A 27,464-nucleotide genomic window follows, 5' to 3' on the forward strand; every position below is an offset into this window, starting at 1 on the left:
ATTGGGAAGAAGGAAGGGTTAAAAGAAAAAATGAGAGTGGGAGAGTGCTAAAAACCAGACTGAATATTCTGGTGCTTTCTCTCATCCTCTACAGTCTGTCCACAGTCATTTTCTCCTCCATAGCTAGATCACGCTGGGGACTTTCTCTGAGACCCAGACAATAACATTAATAAGAGACCAGACCAGAGTTCCTCCTTTTAGACCGCTTCCTTATCCTCCATAGAAAAAGGTGGCTACAATCTTCCCTAGGATTCAAACAGTCTCCTCGGGTATTCTCCACAGACCAGAATTCCCTTGGATGCGAGGTTCTAGCAAAATGATCTTGTTCTTTTTCTCTCTGTGTACCAGCCAGAAGAAGCTAATGCATTTTGATCATATGATCTCTCTGAAATTGCTGCGAGCCTAACAGCAGGCTGCACAGCAATTGCACGCACATTAACTCCTGCTCACTAGTTTAACTCCAGCTTGACAGTTCATATTGAACTATTTTAGCTAAACCCAGATTATAGTCATTCAAGTTTTCCCCTGCTTGAACTGATAAAAAAAAAAAAAAAAAGCATCCACACACACAAAACTGTACTGGCTTAATCGAAACAGTGCTACACCAGAGTTACAGCTAAAACTCTGCGTGCAGGCAATTCCTGAGACAAACACAACGCCTTGCATCCTTTGCCCCCGTTTATGTGCTCAGTGCATCACTCTCAGGCATTTCTTCCAAGAATCTTTTCTCAGGAATCAAACTGCCATATGTGCTAACATGTCGGCACAGTCCAAAACCTCCTGAAATGGGAGGAATCAGCAAGGAGAGAAACTTCCTGCACAGATAAAAATGGCTATGGAAATGTGGTTGAACTTGATTACTTTAAAATGTTGCTGGAGGCACAGGCTGATAGGCAGACAGACAGGACAGCTTTGGCTTCCTCAAAGAATAAAGCCAAAAATTTCATAGCAGTTATTAGAATTTATATGTTGTGCAGAGATACTATTTGCCTACTTATTAATAACTTGCTATCTCATAGTACACTTAGCATGAAAGATAAAGACAGTTTTTTAATGTTCTTGGCCCTACCAGTCACAGGTTTTACATCACACCTTTAGCTTTTTTTTTTGAGTTTTACTTGTCATAAATTCTGCTTTGTACTGTTTAGTATTATTCTTTTCTTACTTTTGTTATTTTTGAAATTGTAAAGTGCTTTTCCTTTGCTGCTGAATTGAGATGCTTTACTACCAGCTAGTCCCACTTCCTGAATATGCACTCATGGCTTTCTGGCTTTTACCATTACACTTAGGAGCTAAACAGAAGCTTCTTATTTAAAAAAGTAATTAATTATTCACATTTTCAAAATAAATACATTTAGCTGTGTTTGACTGTCTCAGAATCAAGCTGCAATTATTATATTTTGTTCAAATTATTAGTTAATATATCATGTTACTGAAACAAAAAATATTTTACATGTCTGGTAACTGGTGTGCAATTTTTAGTCTACCAAGTACTTGGAAGTGATTAGCAAGATGATATAAAAAAAAAATACCTAAGAAAGTATTTGAACCAATAACTGAAATAATCTTTATAATAAGAAAGTATAATATTGCTTCATATGGTTCATAAACACTCTAAATGAAGTCCAAAATTGAACTTGAATACTTGAAGTGATTCATTTCACACACCTCAGTTAAAACTTCTGTATCGTGCTGCATGGCTCAAAATTACCCTTGAGACTAGAACTTCATGCAACAAAGCTCTTTAATATTAAACTTTCATTCGAGTCACTGGCACAAACAGTCAGCTTCGTCGAGGGGTTCAAAGCGCTTGCAGCTCACCACGGCCCGTGGCCCTCTCCCCTCTCTTTATGACTTCATCCATCCCCAATTATATGGCCTAAGAAAGACAAATCTCAAGCTTTCCATTTACCCTTCTGAAATCCATTTAATATTATTAGATTCTCTTCTTTCAAATGCCACATCAAATATGGTTCGGTGTCATTTTACTGCAGTGAAGCACAAGTCATATTTCATTATATTATCCAATAATTACGTTGTTTGCCTGCCAGTTCACTCCCATGAACATGTAATTTTGAAAAACTCTGTTGTGAGAGGCTCCTCTTATAGATACTGAAAGGAGCAAAAAAGACACAGAGCCCTGAAATGACGTTGAGTGCTTTATGATTCTGTTTGCAAGGCTGATACGTATCAGGACATATGGCAGCATTCAAAACACTACATGCTTCATATCAGTAGGCTAGGTTGTAGTTATTTGCTTCTGGCTACTAAAAGCTGCGTTCAAATTTGAGTATTGCTTGAACCTATTTGAATTGGTTATTGGACATACTTTTTTAACTGTGGAAAAGCACATATCACACAGAAAAAATATCTTCTGTATCTGAATAATAAATAAAGCTAGAAAAAATCTTTTCCAAACATTAGGAAGAACAGAATGTGTCCATCAAATCTTTTTTTTTTCCAGTTCATGTTAAAAGCATGTAGAGGCCTACATAAATTCATCTTCAGATGTGACTGAACTGTGTAAGACTAAGGACACATTGTGGCTGCTTCAAAACAATTGAGTCCTGCCCCCCCTGTCCCTCTGGGGGACCGCGGGATGCGGTGTGCTCGCAGAGGGACCCCGGGATGCGGTGTGCCCGCAGAGGGACCCCGGGATGCCGTGTGCCCGCAGAGGGACCCTGGGATGCGGTGTGCCCGCTGCCGCGAGCCCGGAATGCACAAACAGCTGTGCAGGAGCACACCCAGCACTAAGGCACCAAAAAAGCACACACCTCTTTACATGAGCCTACATACAACAGCTGAGTGACCTGTGTGTTTAAATGCCATACTGAATGAAGGCTTCTGGTGGGGAGAAAACTAGGGGGATAAATGCTAGTGGACTAGCAAATATTAGTATTAGCCTTGCCAGAACAGCCTCCCTAGATTCCCTTTATTATCGATGGAGAAGGGTGGTCTGGAGCTGAAGCCTCGATGTCAAGATTTTAACTTACCCTCTCCAAGGAGTGCTACGCTCCAACAATGATCTGTTGAAGATTTCAACAGATCTCTCTCATTTTTGAGCATAGCCTTCACTCAAACATGCATATAATGATAATTACACAAAGTGTGAAAAGCCATTGGAATTATTTATGTCTTTAAAGTTAGGGACACTCGTAAGTATCGATTCTGGGCTTGAACATGGTTATACACGCTGGGTCTTGTTTCCCTTACTAGATCGATGTTACCCTTTGTGAGTACTCACCAATGTTTCTGTATTAACAACTCTTTGCGAGCTCTCAGTTGCTGTAAGAGGCAGAAAACTCACTTTCTGTCTTTCAACAGGGCAACCTTCTGTGGCTGTTTGTGAGCAGCTCGTGCTTCTTAAGTACTGGCAACTCTCAAACCTTCGGGGTAGCGGGAAGTACTTGCATGAGATTTATGTGATAACAGACTCTCCATGGGATGTACTTTCCTCCAGAGTGAAGACTGGTGTCTTTGCACAGCTCAAAAACGAGCTTGAGAAAACAGTGATGAAAGCGTATAATTTCTACATGTGAAGTTGCACCGTCTTATTCACTGCCTCTCATTTTTCACTTTGCTATTAGTGTTAAAGCAATACCAAGACTACCCGTTTCTGAAGGGAATCAGTGGTCTCCTGGGTGACTGTTCTGCATAATGACAAGTTCATCCATGACATCTGGGACTGGGAATACTCAGCCCCAAATAGATCCACTCCCACATAACTGCACTGAGGCACAGGCTCATTTCAGATGCATGAAAAAGGCAAGTGAAATAAATGTATTATCTCATTTAAAATGCATACAGTCTCAGGAAGCAGGATAGATTGTAGGTGTCACTAAACAGTGCATAGTAAATAAATCATATTTGCAATGCAAGGCACTTCAGCTACCCAAAGCCTGAGGTGTTTAGGGGTATAGAAGCTGAGGGCCTGGATGTTTTCAGGACTACAGAGCTCAAATCTCTAAGTGACATTTTCAGCCATAAAATCACAATTAAAGGTAAAAAAAGTCCCATCTATTCTCAGGAGTAGGCTACATTTGCAAATGCACAGGAGTCACGGCATACAGACTCTTACACGCACCTCATTGCTATTCAAAAGAACAGTAATGAGCAAATGGTTCCCAACTGTAATACCCGAGGCTTTTCTCAGCGTCATGTGCACAGTAGTAAATTTTCTTCCAGCCAGTAAGTGTATGCAAATTCTGCCTTCTGTAAATGAGCGGGCTGCTGCTTAATCAGTATTCGCCATTTATTTATGTCAGCCTCACTGGTGGTAATCCAGGCAGCCTGGACTCACAACAGGAATCTGCTTCATGCAAGATACGGAGAGGTGCTGTTTACTTTCGTTGTCACTTCCCTTGGATGTTTTCCTATAGGAAGCAGGAACTTCCAGGTATCCCACTATCAAGTTGTTATATAACTGCTCTTGCTTTATACACAAGAACATATTTCAGTGTACAAAGGTATAAAGTGCCTATTCTGTTCCCAAGAACTATTGTCTATGAATTCAAGCTGGACCTTGAGAAAATTATAAACAGGAAGAAGCGAGGCATTTAAGACTGGTGTACATCTTTTCATAGATATGAGCAAGCAAACAAACACAAAGCAGAGGGGCACCAGAGAAGATATGGAATCTCCCTCACTGGAGTTATGCCAGACTTGGTTTTACAGGGCCCTGGATAAGCAAACCTAAGGCCCTGCTTTCAACAGAAGGTTAAGCTGGGTTATCTCCAGATCCTCCCTTCCAACCTCAAATTACCTATTACTTTCTGGTAACTTTTATACTCTGGTAAATGCTGGTAGAAGATGGTAGAAGAATCACACTGAAAATATATGCCTCTAAAAATAATCTTATTGCTAATGTACTTTGACAAAAATCCTTGCTATCCACTGTCTATTACTTATGAGAGCCGTTAACAGAAGCGCTCTGTGGGGCTCTCTGCATTTTGTCATTTAAGCACCACGTAAGCCAGTGCACACAGTGTTGGTTTGGACCTAAACTTTTAACAAGAGCCAGGGAAGATCATTCAGCTGTGTCCGAGTTGCATTTCGGACACAGATGCACAGTATTTCCCTATCATTATTTCTACCAGTGTTTCACTTCCTGGGTGAAGGAAGCCATGGGGTATTGCGATAAAATGTCAGCTCTCAAGGTATCAACCTGGAAAGGCATGGCGGGGAGAGTCTGGTTAATATTGTAGCTCTGCCAAACACGCCAGCCCTACAGACAGCTACTGAACACGAACAGAAAGCCTTGGGTCTCCGTCTGTGCTGAGCTGACACTACTGCCCGGTCCATGGCGCAGCTGGGGTTGCTTTGCAAGCAGCTCACCCACCACATGGGCAGACAGGGCTTCTGATCTCCTCGAGCTCTGCAGGCCAGGAGAACCTGGTACTTCAGGAGGCCAACACTTGTCCTTTGTGAGCGGCAGGGTCCCCAGCCTCTCAGGAAGCTCAGCTCTCAGCTGACCAGAGCGTCTTGCAGCTGTGAGAAACTGTGCTCCTAGAGCCATGTAAAGAGAGCTCCCACAAGCACGAAATCCTTCTCTGCGAGACACTGCAGCTGCCTGCTCCAAGCACTGCCCAAAGCTCAGGCATAGGCCATGGCTATTTGCTTTCAGGTGCTGCGTATCCATAAGCAACTCCTGCTCCTGTTTGGGACAGTATGTGTAGATCAAGTGACAGAACAACAGGGTTGCAGGACATCCCTCTTGGACGTCTTTAACCTTACTTAAAGATGAAGTCCCCGTGTGGTTCCCTGACACTTGGTCCATCTTCTTTGGCTTTGGTGTGGTTTGGTTCCTTACTGTGTGCTGGTGCATTTCACCTGTTACTGATATCACTTTGTCTGATTTTTACGTTCCCTAACAATCCAGACAGAACAATGTTTATGGGAAACTACACCACAGTCTCCCTGTGACCAAAGAAGTACCTTTTCCACTCCTTGCTATACTTTCCTCTTAAGCTTACATGCTGGCCTCATACTTACGCAGGACTGAATTGAGTTAGGAGGCAAACTGCACAGACTGTCTGGACTGCGATGGCATCAGCTGATACACTCAGCTGAGGAACTTTCATGGTGCCTTTAAATAATACATCTAGCTTAATTAGGCTGAATTTCAGAAACAAAACATTTCAGTTTGGGTAAGAAAGGCCATAAAAAAGTAAGAAATTTAAAGACTAGCTAATGCTTATAAAAGTAAGCAGATAGCGAAAATCAGAGTGCAGTAGGGTTTGTAAAACCCCCACTAAACTTTTTTGTATTAGCTAAACTTATTTTTTATGCAAATTTCAAAAACTTTTCACAGAAGCAAGAAGATAAAAATTAAGAAACAAACAGCTACAAATAGAAGTGATTCTCCCTACTAGACAGTTCTCTTGCAGTTTGTGTTAGCAAGCAGGCAGGTAAGGCTCAGCCTTTGGTATCTGATGGGAATTTTATTGTGGGAATTCTGATGAGACACATGAATGTACAGCATCAAGCTTTTGTAATGGAGAAAACATGACATTCCAGAATTAATGCTATTAATGGAGAAGTTTCCTGGAGAAGCAGGAATCTTAAAACCTGGAAGAAGGGAGCGATGTCTCAGCGTTGGGATGGAAACAGCCTCCCAGGCCTGCTCGTGGGACAGGGAGCAGGAAGGTGCCTTCTGCGCTGCGCCAGTACAGCCTGGCCAGCCATCATGCCAAGCACCCAGAATGCCGAGATACCCGATATTTTGGAAACACACTGAAACCAAGGTCAAGGAGGTCTGTGGCCATTCAAGAACTGCATCATGCCTTTGATAAAAGAGCAGTAGCAACAACAATTGTGCCAAAGTGGCATTTGTCTGATTTGACTAATTAGGTTGATGCATCTATGTATGTCTTGCTTTTTTAATTCCAACTTGGCAGAAGAGCTCATGATGAGATGAGGAAAAGTAGAGTCTGATGTCCTAGGATCTCTTCTGGATTTGGTGAACTACTCTCAGCATGGCTCTGGGATGTGTGTGTGATCAGATGGGTGTGAGATGTAATATATGTGAATCTTTACAAGTATTATGTAAAACAAGTGTAAGACAGGCTCAGAAGTGAAACAGGTCTATTGTAAGACTGGATTTCTTCAAATTGACAAATTATGCTATTTCACTGCAGCAGTTCTGCCTGAAACAAGAGGACTGTTTCCTTTAGTCTTCCCTATTTTAGTAATTACTTGTGAATGTTTCCCTAGAGTAGAAGTGAAAGGCTACTCCTGAGACAGCTTCTCTCCAATATTCAGGCTTGCTTTTGAAACTCCAAAGTGTAAGGGAACGAACACTGATAGAAGCAGCGTGCAGATCAAGTATTCCTCTGATACTTGCTTGTGGCCCTAATTTTCTCCTTTAGAGACTAGACAGTGACACCAGGAAGTTTGCCGGCCCTCACCTCACACCTATCATTAGCTCTTCTTTATTTTGTCCTCCAAGAGGCATGTGACTGATCATACGAGTACAAAAGGCACCAAAAAGATTGAGATGCTTTAACCTCTCTACACGTTGCAGATACAGTGAGGAGACGTTAAAAGGGCTGCTTGCCTGGCCAGACAAGTACGAACCGTCTCACATTAAGCTGCCATGGAGGAACCGGTTAAGCAGCCTAAATATGAGCGCTGTAAGTGTTACCGATGACTTGACTCTCACGCTTCTGGGTTGTGCAGGAGGCATCCGGGAGCAGCATCGGGCAGCCACAGTGGGCAGCCATATCAGGCATCTAGTAAGAGAAACCTCTCCAAGGGACACCAGCTCTGGGGCTTCTCCGGTCCAGGTCTGATTCATCCCCTTGTGCTACAATGCAGCCCAAATCATTGCTGGAAACAAGCTGTTTGCTTTAACTGGGAAGTGGCAGTATACTGTAGTAGCATTGATTGACTCGTCACCACCAGCAGTACAGATCCACTTGAGCTTTACAGACTAAATTGGGGCTTTAGGTAGTCTTTAGTTTTATTCTCTTACACTGCTTTTTCTACCAGTCTCCTCACTTCAGTAGTGGAACAGAAAGAGGAAAATGACCCTGTTCTTGCTTTTGGCCAACAATCAATCAATTGTTTGAAGACCTTTCCTCTACCCTAAAGAAAACAATGATCAGCCCATAAATCTCTTGTTTTTCTTTCCTATTATGCTAAACTTATTACCTCCAAAAATAAGCACATTATCGTAGCTCAGGAATGAGTTCAAAAGTAAATACCAGAGTCACACTTCTAATGATCATTTATAACAATGTATATGACTTACAACTACTAGAGTGATCAGAGAAAGATGATGGGCTAATAGAACAAAAGAAGTTTTTACATAAAAGTGAATTTAAAATTTCAGTATGACAACCTTAATTCAATGATATTTTCTGACTTTCTTCATTAAAAAAAAAATCAACATCAAAACAAATAGGTTAACATAGCAGTCAAACCCATCCTTCCTCCCCTGTGCCAATACCCACAAAGGGACATTTCTGGTCAAGAACAGTAACAATTGTGAGCGGTTTGAACAGTAACAACAGCATGCATTTTGGTTAGCACCTTATACCACAAGGAGAATAGTTATTAGAGTGATGCACTTTTCTTGGGGTGGCAAGAAACCACAGTATTTCCATTAATGGTGGAAAAGTTTCTCTTTTGCTGCCTCCACCCCCTGGGCGGCCACCCCAAGCCCCCAGTCTGACCAGCTCTCCCTAGATGCCTCATGCTCCCACCCTGCCTTGCTTTCCTGCCTGCCCCTGGATTCCCACATCAGCCCTCATATTCCCATGCTCGGTCTCGTGCTCCTGGTACCACGTTTCACTGGTCAAGCCAAAGTTGTTCCCTCCGAGGTCTGACCCCCTCCTTACTCACAGCCATTGCACCAGAGGACCCGAAACTCTTCAGCTCATCTGTGAAAATCAGTGTCAGCTCGTGCTTCACTAATCACCTGCAACTAGAACTGGGCACTCAAGCCAAAGGACAGAATCTGTATTTTTGTTTTAAGTAAGACTCTTCTTTTCAAACTATGTTTTTCTATATGTGAAATGTTTTGGCTCAGTTATAGATTGAAATAGTAGCTCTCCCCTCCCTCTCCCTCACTTGGCTTAAGTCACTACTATGACTCAATATGTGATTTTGATTTATTAAGACTAATTTCCCACAATGAGCAAAACAAAACACATACAATGGCCCATCTGGGCAAATAATTTCTGAAAATGCTTGCAAGACAAACAGCACAGCATACTCTGAGACACAACACAAGAATAATAAACGGGCATTTTAGCATTATATGTTTGCTAGCATATAATAAGATATGCTGGATTTACGTTGCGATTCAGATTTGTCTTACTTTAAACCGCTACATTTTAGTTTAGTTGAGCCAGTATTTCACATGATTTCTGTTTCTATTGAAACCTTGATGCTGTTTTTAATACTAAGAAGTCATTTCTCAATTCTAATTAAAATTATTTAATTATATCTCAAGTCACTGTATTTAACAGAACAAAACAAATAACCTGCAGACCTCAGACCAACAAAAGCACACAGATTTCAGCCAGCAATGACATATACTGCAATTAGCCATATATTACAACGTTAACATACCCTCTCCATAAAACAATGCTGCCATGATATTTTTTCAGTGGAACTGGACTAGAAAGAGCTCTTCTGTTCTGATTCATGGACAAACTCTGGGTTTTGACAGGTTTTGATGCCCCAGCAGAATGAAGGTTAGAGCTTCCAAACTCCTTTTCTTTTTAAAACATAGCGTTGTATGAGAAAAGAAAACCACCACACACAGCCCAGTGACTGAAGCTGCCTGGCCTTGAGCAAGGAGATCCCACATCTCCAGGTGAATAGTCTGATGGCTGAACTATCATCATCACCTGGTCTGCTTTTCTATCTGCCCCTCGAGGTATGCAGACAAAGGGAATCTGAGGGAGTTTTTCTTCCTTCAGGGCCACATCTGCGTATTTTCCAGTGGCCTGCAGCCCTCAGCCTGTCCCTGCTCCCTCCCGTGGATGCTGCCCAGCAGCCTCACCTGGGATGCCTAAGCCAGAAGGTCTCAAAGCAACAGCAGTTTGCAGAAACCTAACACCAGAACAGGATTCTGACAGACTTCAGATACCCCAGCCTGCTATTTGAATAGATTTCTTGTGGGTTTTACTCCTCCTAATGGAAGCCGTGACAGATAAATGCTCCTGAGCCGTCAGCAACTATACCCTGTTTAATTGCCTGAGAACTACAGCCTCCACTGAAACATTTCCTAGTGAAGCAGCCCCATTACTGTGTAGCCTGCTATACGCACCGTATCCTGATGCACTATTGTGTGATCCATTGCTCTGCAAAGAGGGCTCTTTGTTGATTTTGATTTTTCTCAGTAACAAAAGAATCCCCCAACAGACAGCAGATGCATTTCCTCCACTTTGATTGACAGGTTAATGTGAAAATATGTTACAAAAGCAAAAAGCTACAGACCCAAAGATGACCTGCTAAGAACCATATATGACAGAAATCTGCCAGGTTCTTTAAAGAAGTGAGAGCATGCTAAATTGCTATTAGGTTTTTCTTTCTTTTCCCCAGGCTGGCAGCACTTACGTATCTTTTCTCGCTTTAATCACAGATATGATGAAATCTGATGTCCAAAATTTTTATACAGCATACATTACATATGTGTATATATGTATATCCTATGAAACAGAAAACCATACAGAAGACCACACAGAGAAAGATTATGCTCAGCCTTTGAGTAAACTGGATTGTTTCAAGCACTGGGATGAACTGTTTCATTGCATATGGATTATGAAAAAGATCGTAACTTAGAGCTGAGTGTTCAACATCTATATCTGGAAGCAAAGAGATGTCTGATTCTTAGCAGGGGAGAAGAAAAACAGCCCATGGATTTAATAAGAACAAACATTTTGAAAAAAAAAACAAACAGGATGAGAAACAAACTGTATAACTGATGAAGTAATCTGAGCTGATAGTTTATTTGACTACAGGGGTGAAAAATTTTTATACAGCAGAGCAGGAAATAAATAAAATAAACAGTCCATTTGTTCTTTCCTAGCATTATAAGACTTTAAACATAATTGTTTCAGGTTTCATTAATTCTGTATTTTCCTGAAGTATGTGCACTTCTTGCTGCTATTTATTAATCAGCCAATAACTACTGTATTAATTCAATTATCACTGATGTTTACATTTGGAGATGAAGGTGGTGTGGGCTGTTATTGCCTTTATAGTGATATGAATTCGAAAAGAACCAACACAGCTGCAGAAGTGTTTGCTTCAACGAAAATCTTTTGTACCCAAACTGCAGACAAACCGAGGCGAGATTAATCTTTAAGACTTCCATGACCCTGACCGTTCAAAACCTGCACTGAAGAATCAACAGTCTCTGTTGTGTTATGGACTGCTTTCACAGCTAAGTAGTGACGTGGGTCCTACATTAACTGTGAAAGACAGTACCAGCTTTGGGGTCAGTTGGGTGGCATCCTCAGCAGGGTATGATGGCGTGCCCTTGGATGTGCAGAGACGCAGCCTTTCACCTCCTATATTTCTGGATAGGATTACCATCACAGAAGTACCTGTGTTACAGTCTCATGCAATGAATCCTGAAAGCATACTACGAGTGCACAGACTGTCAGTACACTGTACACGCTGTTTAACGAGGACCGGGGCCCAACCCCTTCGGTGTGTCTCTTTCTATTACTCTCTGTATCTGCATTAAACTCAATGCCTCAAACTACAGATGGTCTGTGTGGTTAGCCACTGAAGAGGGAAGGAATATCTCTGGGATATTCAGATGCTTGCTTCACACTTTCAAAAGGGATATGGAGCACCTGAGATCCTGAAGAAATGTCCAAAGTCTCCAAATGTTTTGGGTAGGGGAAAAAAAAAACAAACCAGAAAGAGGACCTGTTTTGGAAATCCAGAGATATGGCGGTTCTCGGAAAGGTGCTCTGTTTTGTAAGAGACACAAATCTCTGCAGGTTTTGGGAGGTATTGGGGCGCAAGCAATAATACTCCTAAGCCTGTTGGGGCTTTTTAAATCCCAAGTGCTAGAAGTAATATAGCACCAGTTTTTCTAAGATGACTACCCTTCTTTCCATGTTTTCATTGGATGAAATAAAGAACAGAATGTTTTGAGTCTTACTCCAAGTCAGCTACAACTTTGGATGAAAATCAAACCAATTTAGCTACACTTAAATTTCTTATAAAAACTCTATAATGTAATAAATTTTATAGATGTTCAAAAAATATACACTTTTAAATTAAGTAGGAGTTAAATTATTTATTGTATTATCCTCTATTGTCTAACCCAATTAAATACACATTCAAGATTAAATTTTGGATAGCTCAGTGCTGTTGCTTCAAACTTCGCTATGACAGCATCCCTTGTACACAAATCTAAAAGGAATTCGAGTTACATGCATTTCTTAGTTCAGCTGGCAGATCCATTAGACTTTGATGGAACAAAAAATAAAAAATGTGGGTCCAGATTCAACAAGATTTGCTTGGCTTTACTCTCATTTTAAGCGCTAAGATATTGCACTGTCTTCTTGAATTACAGCCATGCTCTAAGCATTTATCTCTGACTGACAACAGCAAAACCCACTGATTCTAAAAATCTGTCAAGATTAGATTTAGGCTGACAAAAGACAAATAAGTTAAACTTGTATAATACTTATTATATTATAGTCCTTCGAGAATGCTTGTGCGACCCTGCTAGTAAAGTTACAGTCAAAGCTTTTTTCCCTAACATTCTCATTGCTTTTCATTGCAATTGATCCTTCAGGACTTTTAACCTTGACCTCAGTACTCCTTGTGTTTGAACTGTGAAAAGCATTATGCTGAAGAAAAACATGAAACCATATTTAAGTGTGATTATGTGGCAAGAGGTAGTACTCCAAAAAGGCGCAAAGGGGATTTTATGTTTACTGTCAGTGGCAGTTCACATCTTTATTCACAAAAAAAAAAAAAAAAAAAGGGGGGGGGGGGGGGGGGAAGCAAAGATGTTACTTCTAACTCCTAGTTTTTCAAAATCAACCTGTTGACCTGTTTCTGCATTACTAAATGTAAGAGTTACTGTAAATTGTAACTCCGTAATTCTACTGATACGTGAATCAGCAGCTACAATAAACCCTTCAAATACCTTATCTGCTGGGGATGCAAGTAACAGTAATTGTTGAATAATATTCTCTAAATTTCATTTTACTTTTGGCTTTTCAAAATGGTTATAAAATAGCCTGCTATTTGCATAATCATTTAAAAAAAACCCACAACAACTTGTGGTGAGGATTTAAACCCCAGATGAAAAAAATGCGGAACTGCTATAACCACTAACGAACTGTTATTTCAGCCTAAATGACAGGCAGGAATGGAAGATGACTTGCATACAGATTATTTGTAACATGCTGCAGTTGGGATACACCAACTTGAACAATAATACATTGACAAGAGTTTTGTTCATGCCCATGGGATATAGGATCAACGAAGTTATTAATCCCTTTACATTTGTGGATAAGTCACGATTAGGAGCTAACAAAAAAACCGGCTGCTGTACAGCAAAGACTGTCAATTTTGGATTTAAACGAATGGTTTGCTACTTCTGCGTGGCCAGCGACAAGTCACTCTTGCTCACAGCCTTGTGCTGCATTGCTGCCCCAGGCACCAGAGGCCCACGGTGCCTCAGTTGACCCTGCTGCATCTGCAGCCCGGGACTGCCAGCACAGCCAAAAGAGGCTGCAGCAGGAGTTGCAGAGTGATGAGGAAGAGCTGTGGCCCAGCAGTGGAAGGCAGGAGGTGGAAGAGGATCTATCGAAGACAGCAGTGATTACATTTGTTCCAGAAATTGTTAAGAATTGCTAAGTTACATCTTTTCGAAAAATGAATCCTCTTGATTTGAACGTAGCTGTAGTTGATAGTACTCCATAAGCTCAGCAAATTGATTTAGCAGCAGATCATTCTGATTTTCAAAAACATGCACATTTGCAAAACAGAGAGAAAGAGAAAGCCAACAGGTCCAGGCTCTGAGGGATAGATGCAGTACAGCTGGAGCTTTTTTTGTTAGGACAGAAATGTTGTTTCTTTCCAAAATCTCAGCACATCTTTCTCTTATGCAAAAACATGCTTTCTTCTGGATAGTTTAGCAATATTACTTAAGTGGTAGAAGATTATTTGGACCTAGACACATCAAATCACCTACAATGCAAATTCCATGCATTGCTTTGTTTTCTGCTCTCCAAGCTTCCCGCCTCTCTAGGATTGCTTCTGTACATGTACTATGTAACTATTGCTTTAAATTATATTGCAAATGTCAAACACTTAAGATACAAAGATAACACCTTATTTTATCACTGTTTAAATTCAACCTTACATATTGCCTCAAAAAAAAAAAAAAAGAATAATTTGATGAAAATAATCAATCTGCCTATTAAATGAGTAATGGGATTCGGTACAACTCTTCTTCTATATAGTCTACACCCACTATTGATGACACTTTAAATTCCTGATTTAATCAGCTTTTCAGTGTCAGTTTTTATTTGTATATTAATATCACAACCAAAATGAAAATTCAAGCAGCAGAAAACAGCTACACATGTTTGATGTAGTATGTGAAAGCCTTAGATATTTAGCAACTTCTTTGATGCTTTGATCTCTGAAGAAATCTTACTAAAATTATGATCAAAGGAATTTATATTATTCCAAGTGCTTAAGAACAAACCATCTTAGGGCAATAATCAGTATTCTGTTTAATCCTTCACCCTTGGAATCTATTATTGTTAAGCACCTCAATCTGATGGGAGTTACATTTAGTTAAGGATGATATTCTCCTAAAACAGAATTAGAAGTAACAGAAAGCAACACTTCCAACTCACAGAAAGAGCTAGGAATTGGATTTTATTCTTCTGGCAAAAAAAGTGTTCTTTGAAGCTGTTTTTTAAACATGTAACTGAAGAAAACCGGTATGCAGCTCATTATGAGACTGCTCAGATTTTTATTTTTCTACAGCAGAAAAAGAAATAGAATTTCTAATATACAGCTACTTTTAATTTAATCTATTTCTAACTATTTCCTATTGTCAGTGTTTATAGAAGAACATTACACAGATGGATAAATCTAATATTTATAAAGTAAATTAACACTCTATAACACGCAAAGGCAGATAAATAATGAATTATCCTTTTCATCAATCCAACCACATAATGTCTATTTCACTGTAATATTGAAGTACTGCATCAGACTTGTTGTTGTAATCCCCCATGGCAAGTTATATCAAACAATGTGATCCAAAAATCCCTGAACTGCATCCTACCGAACAGGAGAAGAATATTACAGCCAAGCCAGATTTCACAAAAACACTAATTACTAGTTAGATTATGGATCTACCACCAGTGGTCGATGAGAGGTAAAGGAAGGTTGTACTTTTGCAGGCTCATGTAAGAGATGAAACCATGACTCCTGGTCACAGCCACAGTCTTAATAGCCTCCTACATCCTGGCTAAGCAATTCCTCCTCCCTTTTACCTGTGCAGAGCATTCTTCTTCCTGCACACCCCACCTGCAAAGGTGGACTTTAATCTTACAGCAGTTTTCTACTAACTGTTTATATCCCTGTGCTCCATCACTCTTTAATGGTGAAAGATTACGAGTAGACTAATGTGCAAACACATCTGACTCCGAACACACTGTTGTAAGCATTCTTCCAAGCTGCCAAGAAAACATGCCTACTTTAAATGAAAATCAATCTCTGTTAAATCTGTTAGCTCCAGCTCATTTGGACTGGAACTACTCTGAGAGACACAAAGAGGTGTGCTGAAGCAGGGATATCAGCGAATCATGCATGCAGCTTTGAAAGAGGGCAGATGCACCAGGAGTGCGAGTGCATCTGAGGGAATCTAAACAGCTGACGGAGGCAGACCCAGGTTAACCGTGCTGCTGACAACCTCATTGGGAGGCTATCTTCCCTTCTGGGCTGAAGAGCTTGAGGACAAGGCCTGTCAAGGAAATGTTTTCCAAGGTGCAAGGTTAATTTGTCGTGGAGCACCTTCTGCCCTGACTTCTGCATTCCACACAGTTATCACACACTTTTAGACCCATTTTTCGCTTTTGATCTGTTTATCTCCACACCACTGTAGAACAGGAAGCTGCACAAACAAGGAGATATCCCTCCGCCAGAGGAATATCACAGGACTCCTCAAGGTGCTCACACAGCCTGACTCTAGTCATAAGCTCCGTGTGAACTGTGGGGCTCAGGAGTTCCTCCGTGTTCCTGGGACTGTGGACTGCAGGGCTGTTACTCAACAGCTATGGAACAACAGCCAGGAATTAGAGCAACTTCCGGGGAAATAATTCCTCATTAAGAGTTCATAAACTGGACGGTATAACAGACTCTTCAATTACCTTTAGTACCAGGCCCACTCCATGGCTATTTCAGGCCTATGATCCTGGAAAATGTCACGTGAGAAGCAGTACTACCTAGTAAGTTTAGCTTCAGCTCTGCTATCAAAGCCAGTGGTAAAATGCTTTTATCTCTAAAAATTACTTACTTGATTAAAGTGCTGAAGTTTGTCAATTAAATTACTGATGAGTGGGTCCAATGCTCTGACTTTCAGTTCTGGATTATTAATTTGTGCCTTCAGTCCATTAGAAACAACTCTGCTGGTGTAACTGAAAAAGAAAAATAAGAAATTACCGGTGACTGGAACCATATCCATTGGAATAAAAAATCATAGTAAAGGGGACTTACAAAAAGACAGTATTTTGTAAATGGTAATAGAAATTTGTAAAAAATATTTATGTTTTTAAATACACCAAATTGGAATAAAAATCATAGTTTCTTGCAGTATCAGTTCAAGTTATTCAAGTCAAGAACTGCAACAATTTCACAAACCACACAGAAGTTCCTTTCATTCATATTTTAATATTTGAACCTTTATAACTGACATTCTCAAGTTCTTCCATGCAGCAGTCAAAGCTGATAGCTTCCAAAAAATTGTTCTTTCATAATTACAGAAACCCAGAGAACTGAAGAAAGAAACCAAACATCATGAGATCGAAGTAAAATCCAATGAAATGGCGATCTGATTTTGAAAAGATTCTTAATCAAGGCATGAGATTGGACTTCTCCAGCAGTTTATCACCTAACCATTGAGTGACACTGTAAAGCTGCCCCTGCTCTCCCACCAGTGCTCCTCACCGTGCCTTACCCGCACTGCAAACTCCTAGCCAGGGTTCAAGTACAGGAATTCTCGCTAACCGAGTCCTGCTTTATTTGAGGAATAGCAGCTGTTCTCACACCATAATGACCTGTCTCTTAATTAGCAATCTCTCACTGACTGACTGCCTAGTTTCTGCCAGCCTTTTCTGGAACACACCGTAGTGTATTCTCAAAACTGAATTGGCTTGGGGGTCTGTCCACCTATGTACTCTCACAGGGAAAATTCCAGGATTGTGCACACTTGGTCTCTACTTCTAAACACTAAAGTTGAGAAGGTGAATCACCAGCACACCTACAGAGTTCAGTGCTTCCTGGAAGTATACAAAGTACTGCATATTGGCTCCAGCCTTGATCTGTTCATGCGTGACTTAACTTCAACCCATCCATAAGACTGCAAGTCCCAGAGAGATACAGAGCAACCTTTTTTTTTGGTGAGTCATGCTCACACTAGTTCAGCACTCACTTGTCACAAAGTGGATCACAGATATTTGCATGACCAGTTATGAACTGGACAACAGACTGTTCCCAAACCAAACTATCCTGAACTCACACACACACCTGGGAGCATCTCATTAAGATGCTGTGTTGGCATCTTTACAAGTCTGGTAGTAATTGGCTGTGCTCCTCTGGACTGAAATGTCAACATCCTGCTACAGCTTTCACTTTGATCATGCTTACATACTTCAATATCCCAGATTTTCCCCCATCAGGGAATTCTTCGCTGTAAACCAATTTGTGCTGAAGTTAAGGACAGCACTTCAAAGTATAAAAAAGTGCCCAAATTCTATTGCAGAAAGACAATAATAACCTAGCTCTCCAAATATATTTTTCCTATCTTAATTTCATTTAGGATAAACAACAAATTTTATGCAAACTGCTGGCAAAGCATACTGTAGTATACTGCTGTAAAAGGTGTGGCTTAAAAAAAGAAAGAACTGAGAATGGTCCACCTTTTCAGTAAACGCAATAAATTTCACTTCTCAGGAAAAAGCAACAAATGGTTTTAGAATTGAGAAAAATAATGTTTTTCACTAATAGCCTGATCGTATTTAGAGGACAAGCATTAAGGAAAAGCTTTTTCAGGGAGTTTGGTGGGGTTTTTTGTTCACTGAACATTTTAAAGGTAATGTTCTAATTTTTCTTGATGTGTAACTCATACAAGTATAAATAATCTGGAAGTATAAACTTTCACGGTGCAACGGTGTGTGCAAAATGATGGTCAGGTTCCGATCTTACAAGCAGGCTCAGACAGGTGGGCAGATGTCCCCTTGAAGAACCCAGCTCAAGTATTATTTAGAAGTCAAGACTGGTACAGACCATATCAATCCCCACCGATTCACTTGGACAATCTAGGAACTCCGCTGCACCTTGCTTACCTTTAGCTTTACCTTTAGTCACAAATCATGCTATTTGCTGAATGCTTATCATTGCTCAGCATGTGAAAACACACAGTTACCCACTGTAGATGTACAGGGACACTCAACACACCTTTTTGAGATCATCTAGCTGCAATACAGGCAAAATCTAATTTAAGGGGTCAGCTCATGGCCTCCACCAGTCTGTTCTGTGATTCTCTGTGTGTGTTGCTTTGTCTGATCAGAAACTCATCAACAGCAGCAAAAAGCAAGGGTTTTCCTTTTCATTGCTCTTGATGGCTCTCCATTCAACCCCTGGTTAGAGCTATTGAAATTTCTCTGGAGACTTACGTCATTATAAGCCAGGATAAAGAATGCAGAATTGCTTCCCCTCCGGGTCGGCTGGAGTTTTTTTTGGCAAAGGATATATCGGTTGTTTTTTTTTCCCTGTGAATCATAAGCTTCCATCAAATGCCTCTAAGTGGTATTACAAACCTACAGTACTGCATAGAGTTTGCATAAACATGACCGATTCAGGAACAACAGCAGCAGCATTAGCATTAATGCCAGAGCCCTCAAAAGGACCCAAAATGTGGAAATTCAATCTCAGTCAACTCATATATATCGCTGTTGCTAAATACATACTCTCATTTACATACATCATTATCAGGAAAATAGGACCATTTGGTATGAATAATTTCACAGTCCACTGAGACAAAGGGGATACTCATATCCTTAAAGTTCCATCCATGTTTAAGGACTCACTCTTTAAAGCTCTAGAGATATGCATAAATTATGCACAGATATTTCTGTTGCCCAGGTTATTTGTAATTAGATTCATATTGTGGTTTACCTAAATTTCAGATGTCAGAGAAAGCACACATGAGTTGTGTGAATCCTGCATCATTTCCTTATCTGCTTAGTCTAGCACAGCTTCAGGATGGCAGTCACTACCAACGACATCTAACTGCTAATGTGAGACTCCAGCATATCAGAGTGGCCCAGATGTAATCTGGAACATGGGCTGCACAACTGGAAATGCCCAGAAACCCAACTACAGATCTTTGGCAGTGATGAAATAGATGTGAGCTGCCAAATGAGTGGTGTAAAAAGCTGATGTAAAGAGAGGCAAAAGACTTACTTGCAGAGCACAACAAAACCAGTTCTTGGGTTTCCCCATAATAACCCTTAAGTTCTGCTTGTCCTATGCATTCTTACTGGGAGATCACTTCTGTAACAAAACCAAGCCTAGAAAGACTCATATAGAAAGAACTAAAAAATGGTGAGTTCAGAGAAGGTGGGCTACGTATCTTGAGGAGAAAGAGATAGGGCAGAGAACTGAAGGACGATTGCACAGCCAGCAAGAACAGAGAAATTCCTCCAGTGCATCACAGCCAAGAACCAAAAATTATTCTAGAAAAAGACATTATGTTCATCTGACTTGAACTACTACCCTCCAAACTGTGAATCCTTCTACTAGCCCTGTATTATGCTAAAATACTTTGAAATAAACACTGTCCATTTCCTGAAATATAATCTGATTGCTTCACTTCTTTGCACTATCTAAAACATATTTTTTTTTTGTTGACATCAGATCCTGAATTACTGGAAATGTACATTAAGTAAGATCAGAAATTGGCTTGCTTTATTTAATAACCTGCAATTTAACTGAAATATTACGTAGTACAGAATTGTTAACTCTGGTTACAGCTCTAGTACTTTATTCATACTAAACCCAGAAATGTCAGCAGCAAAGTTGTATTAAAATATTGTCACTGGAGAAATCCTGAAAGTAACTGTTACATTGCAGCCCAAGGAACAGCACATGCAGACAGAATTTTCCTCCCGAACTCAAGCCTGCCAGTGGTATTCCACTGATTGTTTGAGCAAAGCTATGATACTTAAAAAAACCCAAACAAACCCAAAATATACAAAAAAACCCCAACCCACAACCCCCAGCTTAACAGTACTTCACAACAGTATCAATTATTTTAGATCTTAGCAAAAACGGCTCATCCCAAGTTCAAATAAAGTAAAAAGTGCTTTTACACATGGGAATGCATTTCAACTGAAGGCCCACATTCTTATTTTCTGTATAAATACAGATAAATTAAGGTTTTTTGGTCTAAACGCTTATGTTAAAATAAAGCCAGATGCTATTCTGAAATGTGTTCTTTTTAACCCCTAATATGAAAAGGGATCAAGGTACAGGATTCCCTCAAAGACAAATAAGCCTTTTTAGATAGCTCAATACTAAAAGCAACATATATAATAGAAAAAAACCTTCAAATTCCAGGCAAATGACTGCAGGAGCTGCATTAGGGATAGATCTAACTAGCAGTGATATTCAGCCACAAAAGCCCAAGAAACAGAGTGTTGTTTTCACACCATTTCCTTCTCTCCTCCCTGCAGGAGACCATACCAGTCAGGATACAAGTGGCAGATAAAGCTCCTGTAGGCACCTTTTCCAAGTAGTATTGATCATGCTCCAGCTGGGAAACTATTTCCATTACTCCATATTCCTCGAGATGCTATTACCCTGAGTTGTGCCACTAGCAGCCACCAGGCACCCCAGTGCTTTGGTCCAGTGACTAATGGGCTGTCCTATTCCCAAATGAAGTCAGCTCCAACAAACTGCTTACCAGAGGGATTACAGAGCAAGGCACAACACTGCACTTCATACCCTTAACACGCACTGAGCATTTCAGAGTTATCTATATTGGAAATTCAGGATGCCCCAGAACCTGAACTTCATCTGAATGCAGTTCTCTTTAGTTGTCTTTCCTCCACTTGAGCACCTGGCCCAACACAGCTGCATAAATAAGAGGCATCAAAATTCTTACTCGATTGTGGGAGAAACAGGACATCTAAGATCACAAGGCAAATCTGAAAATCTGAGCCTCATATTCAGTTCAGGGGAATCCATGAACTGCCACAAACATCTCTATGGGACAGAAATTGCTTCTGATGAAACAACTTGTCATGCAACCTTGAAAGTTGCCATCTACTTAAAATAAGAATAAAGTGCACTCGCTGCAAAATTAAAGATACATTTGCTGAGATATTTCTAATTTATCAGCCATGTTTTTAAAAGTCATAACTACACACTACACATCTTCAAGGTGACAATTTTGAAGCAGAAATATTTTTTGTGATCTGCCATGCATTTTTTCATCATCTTTGTTGGTACTGGCTGACTAATTCCACTATGATCAACAGGTACTAAAACAGCAACACCTTTCTGAGACATACTGGCAACCTCAAACTCTTTGTGACTGAGACTCTACTGGTTCCAAAAGTCACATCTCAACATTTCTTTCTTTGACATTATAAAAACATGACTGTCCTATTTTCTGTACAAATGTATAAACTATTCTGCAAGAAAAACAACACAACACGCACAGACACACACACACACCAGGAAAACACATGAAAAAACTGCAGACTGGACCACCTAAAACAATATTTTTTTCTCAGCCTTCGAAAAATCAACAGTTGTCCAGCAGCCTGCTGAAGTCAGAGAAGTCTGAGGAAAGTAAGCCACTAATTTTATAACCAATAAAATCGTAAAAGTGTTGAGATAAAGCTAGACTTTACAACAACCATTCCACTTCCAGCTCTGCTTTTTTTCATCTTTGCGCATAACTTCTTAAACAGCAAACAATCCCTAGAGATACACGTTGCCTGTAAAACCATCCAAAAGTAGACAGCATGATGCAAATAATAACCACAATGAATTTAAGTTATGTATTTTCAGGCCCGTATGTTTGCAAGCCAGTCATTGACCACAGGCTCTCACTTGCTAAAGTAGCCTATTTATTCAGCAATATACTCAACACACTGTCAGAGCCGACACCACCCACCACCACTAAATGACTCACAGGTTAAAGGGTTAGAGGGGGAGACGAAAGGGAAGAGCTCTGAATATGTCATTTAGTAAGAAGCAATAAGAAATATGGATAAGCTATTTAACTGGCCTTGAAATCCACTGAACAATTAATTCGGTTACATTAGGCATGGTTCACCAGATGGTGTGTTTTGTCTTATATTTATTCATAATTTGACCCTTGGGCCGGAATGGTTTGCCTGAAATTCAATTATGTGAATCCACTGCTGATCTACACTAGCCTGTTGTGCCTTCAAATTAATAATTTTTGGACATTTCCCTTGTAGTTTTTAGATCCAGCCCTTGGCATGTGTGATACTCTGACCTACAGGGCCCTGCAAGGAATGATTTTCTTTCAATTCAAGGAACACAGAAGTATGCACCAACCAGTAAGAGCAGTGACAAAAAAACCCTGAATGCTTACAGAATTTGAGATTATCCATCAAGATTATCAGCTTTAATCTGAGTAACCCTTCTGCTGCTTCTCTGTAAAATGTAAAGAACAAGCAGAATATATAGCAATTGTATATCCCTTGCCTTGCTTGTCACTCAGTAACTTAAAGGGATCATAGAATGGTTTGGGTTGGAAGGGACCTTAAAGATCATCTGGTTCCAACCCCCCTGCAATGGGCAGGGACACCGTCCGCTAGACAAGGAGGAAACAAAGCAAATGCCGTTTTTCTGAAGTGTGGTTGATGCTTAAACGTAATTCTCCAGGAGGAAGAGCCAGCCAGCCCAGGATTCTCCTTTGACTCAGCTGCCCTTGAGCTGCTCCACGCGATGGGACGCTAGCTGTGGGTGACTCCCCCCACCTCCTTCCGATCCTTCCCAATAAAACTGACCAACAAACAAACAGTACTCCATCTCCAAGCGGTTCCCACAACGGCACTACTCAGAGACACGTCTTGTATCATACTTTTTATCATTTCTGGAACAGCTGAGCAAACCTGGGTTAGTCACTGAGCATCTTGGCTGAGAGGTCTCAAAGAAAGGAATGATCAATCCATGACCAGTACTGTTCTCTAGGAACTAAATGCTCTTTCAAGAAGCTGCCACAATAAACAGTTTATATTTTTTAAAAAGAATAAAAGAAATAAATTGTGATAAATTTACTGTCAGATAATCAGCAGCCATGAGGGAAAAAACTGCCAAAGTTTGCAGATTTTGGTTTTGTCTTACAATTCCATTTCTTTTCATCCACCCAGCTTGAATATCCACTTAGTAGAATTAAATCTTGGGCAATTTCACAACTGTAAAATTTATCCAGTTGGCCTGATCCATTAGGACATTCTGCAATCAGCTCCAGTAACTTTAATGGATATATTCCTTGTTTAGAGGAAAGGTTTCAGGCCTCCACTCATAGCAGCACTGCAGTAAGAGCAGCTGAATTCCACTGAGCAGCGGAGAAAGGTGCCCTCTAACAAGTAACACCCTGCAAACGCACATGTCGGGAAATCTTGGATGCTCCAGATTTTTTCAAGCCCTTGCATGCAGGACTGCAGGCTTTTGTGTGATTGTTAAAATATAACTTCTTGGGTAACCTGAAAATCAGTGGGGTTATGCTTGTTTTTAAGGAAAAAAACCCATGTGATTTATGCCAGTGTACTGCAGAAGTAATTCTACTGAAGTCAGTGGAGTCATACTAGGGTAAAATCTGGATACATCACATGAAAATAAGACCCTTGGTGAACAAAGAAAAAAAATAATCATATGTTCTAAATGATCAGCTGAGCACAACTGGAGCAATATTCTCCAAGACAAAGATTCATCTGTTTAAAAACACCCATGTAAAGAGTTCATTTTGAAATGATCAAATAACTGCCAACAGACTGAGAAATCTCAAGTCTAGCACATAATGAATTTAGCTGCCCTGAAGATTTTGTGAAGCAGAACTGACATGATGTGAATATCATCTCTGCCAGAACTATTCTAATGGGCTTCAGTGGAAGTTTCACAAATAATCTTGTTTATTAGTGATTATTGGAAACGATGAGACAAATACAGTGTGCTAATGGGATAATTAAAAAAAAAAACCAGCAACACAACACAACATTGCAAAGTCAAATAGCATTTATAATGGTCTTTCTCTACTTCTATAGGGCTAAAAAAGACCTCCTGCAGTCTAGATTATAAAGACAGTTTTATGATCACAGGTAAAAAAACAAGTTAACAGAAGGCTGCAAGTGACTGGACGATGCCACCCCATGAACACCCTGACAATCACAGTGAAAAGCAACTCGGTGAAGGAGTGTACATGTCAGAGATTTTAGCATCAAAAAGGATGTGTTCATCAGTTTTTCCAGAATGATGCTGAAAATGTACTGACTCAAGCTTCACAGAATACTTGTAAAATGCTTGAAAAGTGTTGTAAAAATGTTATTGCAGATTGTAGGTGAAATAGACTACATTCTTTTTCTAGGTGTATGAAAAGTTAATACTACCTTCAAGGCACACTGAAAGCACCAAAGAAATTTGTAGAATTTAATTGGACAGTCTTTATTATGTGGACGGAAGGAAAATACTTGCCTGGAATAACATCAGATAGGAAAGCTCTTTAGTTTAAAGTGGAATAAACTCTACAGGACATGCAAATGATACCTCTATACCCATCAAAGTGAATATAATGAGCAATAAAAATGATACAAATCCAAAAGCTGATAACCTAACTGGGAACTGGCAGCATAAAGACCATACCCCATTAAATGAATCTGAGAAACAGAAGAGAAAACAGAACAATAAACTAACAGTATATACTTATCAAGGTAACATCTGCGGCCATTCCTAAGGGAAAAAGTAAAGCTAATCTGAAACACCTTTTTCTTTATAACTCCTAGACTGGGGGAGAGCATTCTTCAGCTACAAAAAGGAAAACAGAACTGAGCTAAATCCTGATGGAGAATCTGATTCTGCACTTCTTGGAGAATGGCAGCTTGCACCCTGTTCTGGGGACTGTGGAGAACAAATGGAAACATATGACTGCCTAACTTTTTAACCTGCCAGATGGAAGACACTAGTGGGAAAGAGGACTGACTCAGCAGAAAAGAAAATACAGTCTCAAGAGAGGAGAGGACTTGAACTCTTAGAAGAAAAAATAAAAGCAGACTAGCAATAAACTTCACAGCAGTGGAGAGAGAATGAATATCAAGCAAGGGCTCACAGTGTTTGGTTGATCGAACATTTGGCAGGCCAAGGCGGCAAGGATCCAATTCCCTCTCTGGAAACTCTGGTTGCTGATACTTAAAAATTAGGCTTGACAGATGACCACGGGTATACAAAAGGATATCCTATGATCCTAGCATAGAAGTTTTTATGAAGCAAAATGGGGAATGGCCTAATTTACACAGTACCAGAGGTATGTCACAGGGAGAAGCATTAAAAAGCAAAGCAAAGCAAAACAAAACAACAAAAATACATTAATGCCAAGAGATCACAATTCCAGCTTTTCTCAGAAGTCAGTTTCTCCAAATACACTCAGATACACATGGGAGATTAAAGAACAGCTGACAATAATGAGTACACGAACTGCAGCTCTGTAGGAACTCAACCCAGGGACCGAACTCTGCATCCAAACAGTCTTTCCTCAAGCCCTCTGGCTCTGGCATCCCCTGCCATCCCTATTGCAGCCTACGGCTCCTGCCGAGACAGCCCCGGGTGCGCACCGCATGGATCTGTTACTTCCGCGATCAAAACTACTATAAAGCCTCACAGCGCAGCATGACTGTTGTTGAGTACCACTGCTCCCGCTAGCAACTTCGAGTTTCTTGTCTCCATTTGCAACGCTTTCCACAACTGTGATCCCCATGCTCATTTCCACGTCCCTTCATCTGCCCTGCTGATTATGCTAACTTGAGACCAGCTTTGCTTACTTCCTGCTAAACCTGTTCTTCTCTCCCATGCCAGCCTGAAGCACCTTCTCAGGCTACTCTTTAAGGTGATTCACTACCTACCTTCACTCCTCGCTCAATGCCTACGTGTACTGCAATGTCGGCAAAGCCACAACTACTGCCAAAGCTGGTGCTCTGCAGTGGAAAGATGCATTTAGCTGGTGCTTACCGGACAGAGGGAGTAGATCAGCTATAGCATTCCTTCCCATCTCATGTGAAGGAGGGATTTGGGTAGTCCAGCCCCACTCTCTCTTCCAGGCTCAAGTACAAGGCAGCTGAGATTTGCACTTTCTGAACCCCTGCCGCTTTACCTTGGTTATTTTGGCTCCTTAGGGATGTCTGACCATTATGTATTCTAAACATGCACTAACACACACATTTGAATTTGTTCCCTTATACAGTTTTTCCAATATATTTGTGCAGAGCTATTCAAGGCAATTCTTATCTGCTCCAGTGCCTTCACTTCTGCTCAGCTCTTAATATCTTATAGCAGGTGTTTGGTCTTTTAGCCATAGACGGAAGAGTTATTGACCCTTTCTGGGCTGCAGGAGTGCAAGGCACACAGTTCCAATCTATTCCTATTTCCAAGTTAAAAACTTCATCAGCAAGATGGTGATGCTAAATTTTATAAAAGTAAAAAGTAAAGAGGAGGCCTTAATGCTGTATAGGAAGAGATTAGACACTAAGACTTCCAAATCTCCTGACTCTGAGTTTTTAAACTCCTTCCCTTTCGCTTAATCTTTTCCAGCGGGAAGACAGCTAAATTCATCATTCCAAAGCACCAAAGTTTTATTCCCTATAGAGGAAGCCGTACTTTATTGCAGAAGCTATGAGCTACCTGTTCAGCTCACCAGCAGATTTATAGATTTCATCCAACTCCTTCCTTTTGCTACTGCCTAACTGGCGTAGATCAGGACAATCAACATTTGTTGCTCCCCTAACAGTACGACCAGCTAAAACACACTCAGCATATTCTGCTGCCACTGGTTGATAGTTGTGGCCACTGGGTCAGGCTCAGCTTCATTACCATTATTCTATAGGCACCCTTATGGCTAGAATTCCTCAGAGATACACCAAAGCTTCTATCATACTAATATCACAGGGATGCATTTTGAACACTGACTTTTTCAGTGCCAGCCACAT

The 27,464-nt window shown here is 40.4% G+C and overlaps 1 protein-coding gene across 2 annotated transcripts in view; it reads right to left on the reverse strand.

Moving 5' to 3' along the window:
* Positions 1-27,464, reverse strand: part of LOC101917148 (glypican-5-like) — a 390,469-nt gene that overhangs the window by 141,815 nt on the left and 221,190 nt on the right. For both annotated transcript variants that reach the window (XM_055817485.1, XM_055817484.1), the window contains one exon: positions 16,526-16,646. In XM_055817485.1, the coding sequence (XP_055673460.1) occupies positions 16,526-16,646 (121 nt within the window). The remainder of the gene's footprint in view (positions 1-16,525; positions 16,647-27,464) is intronic.

This window comes from Falco peregrinus, chromosome 12, assembly GCF_023634155.1.
Source record: "Falco peregrinus isolate bFalPer1 chromosome 12, bFalPer1.pri, whole genome shotgun sequence".
Lineage (NCBI taxonomy): Eukaryota > Metazoa > Chordata > Aves > Falconiformes > Falconidae > Falco > Falco peregrinus.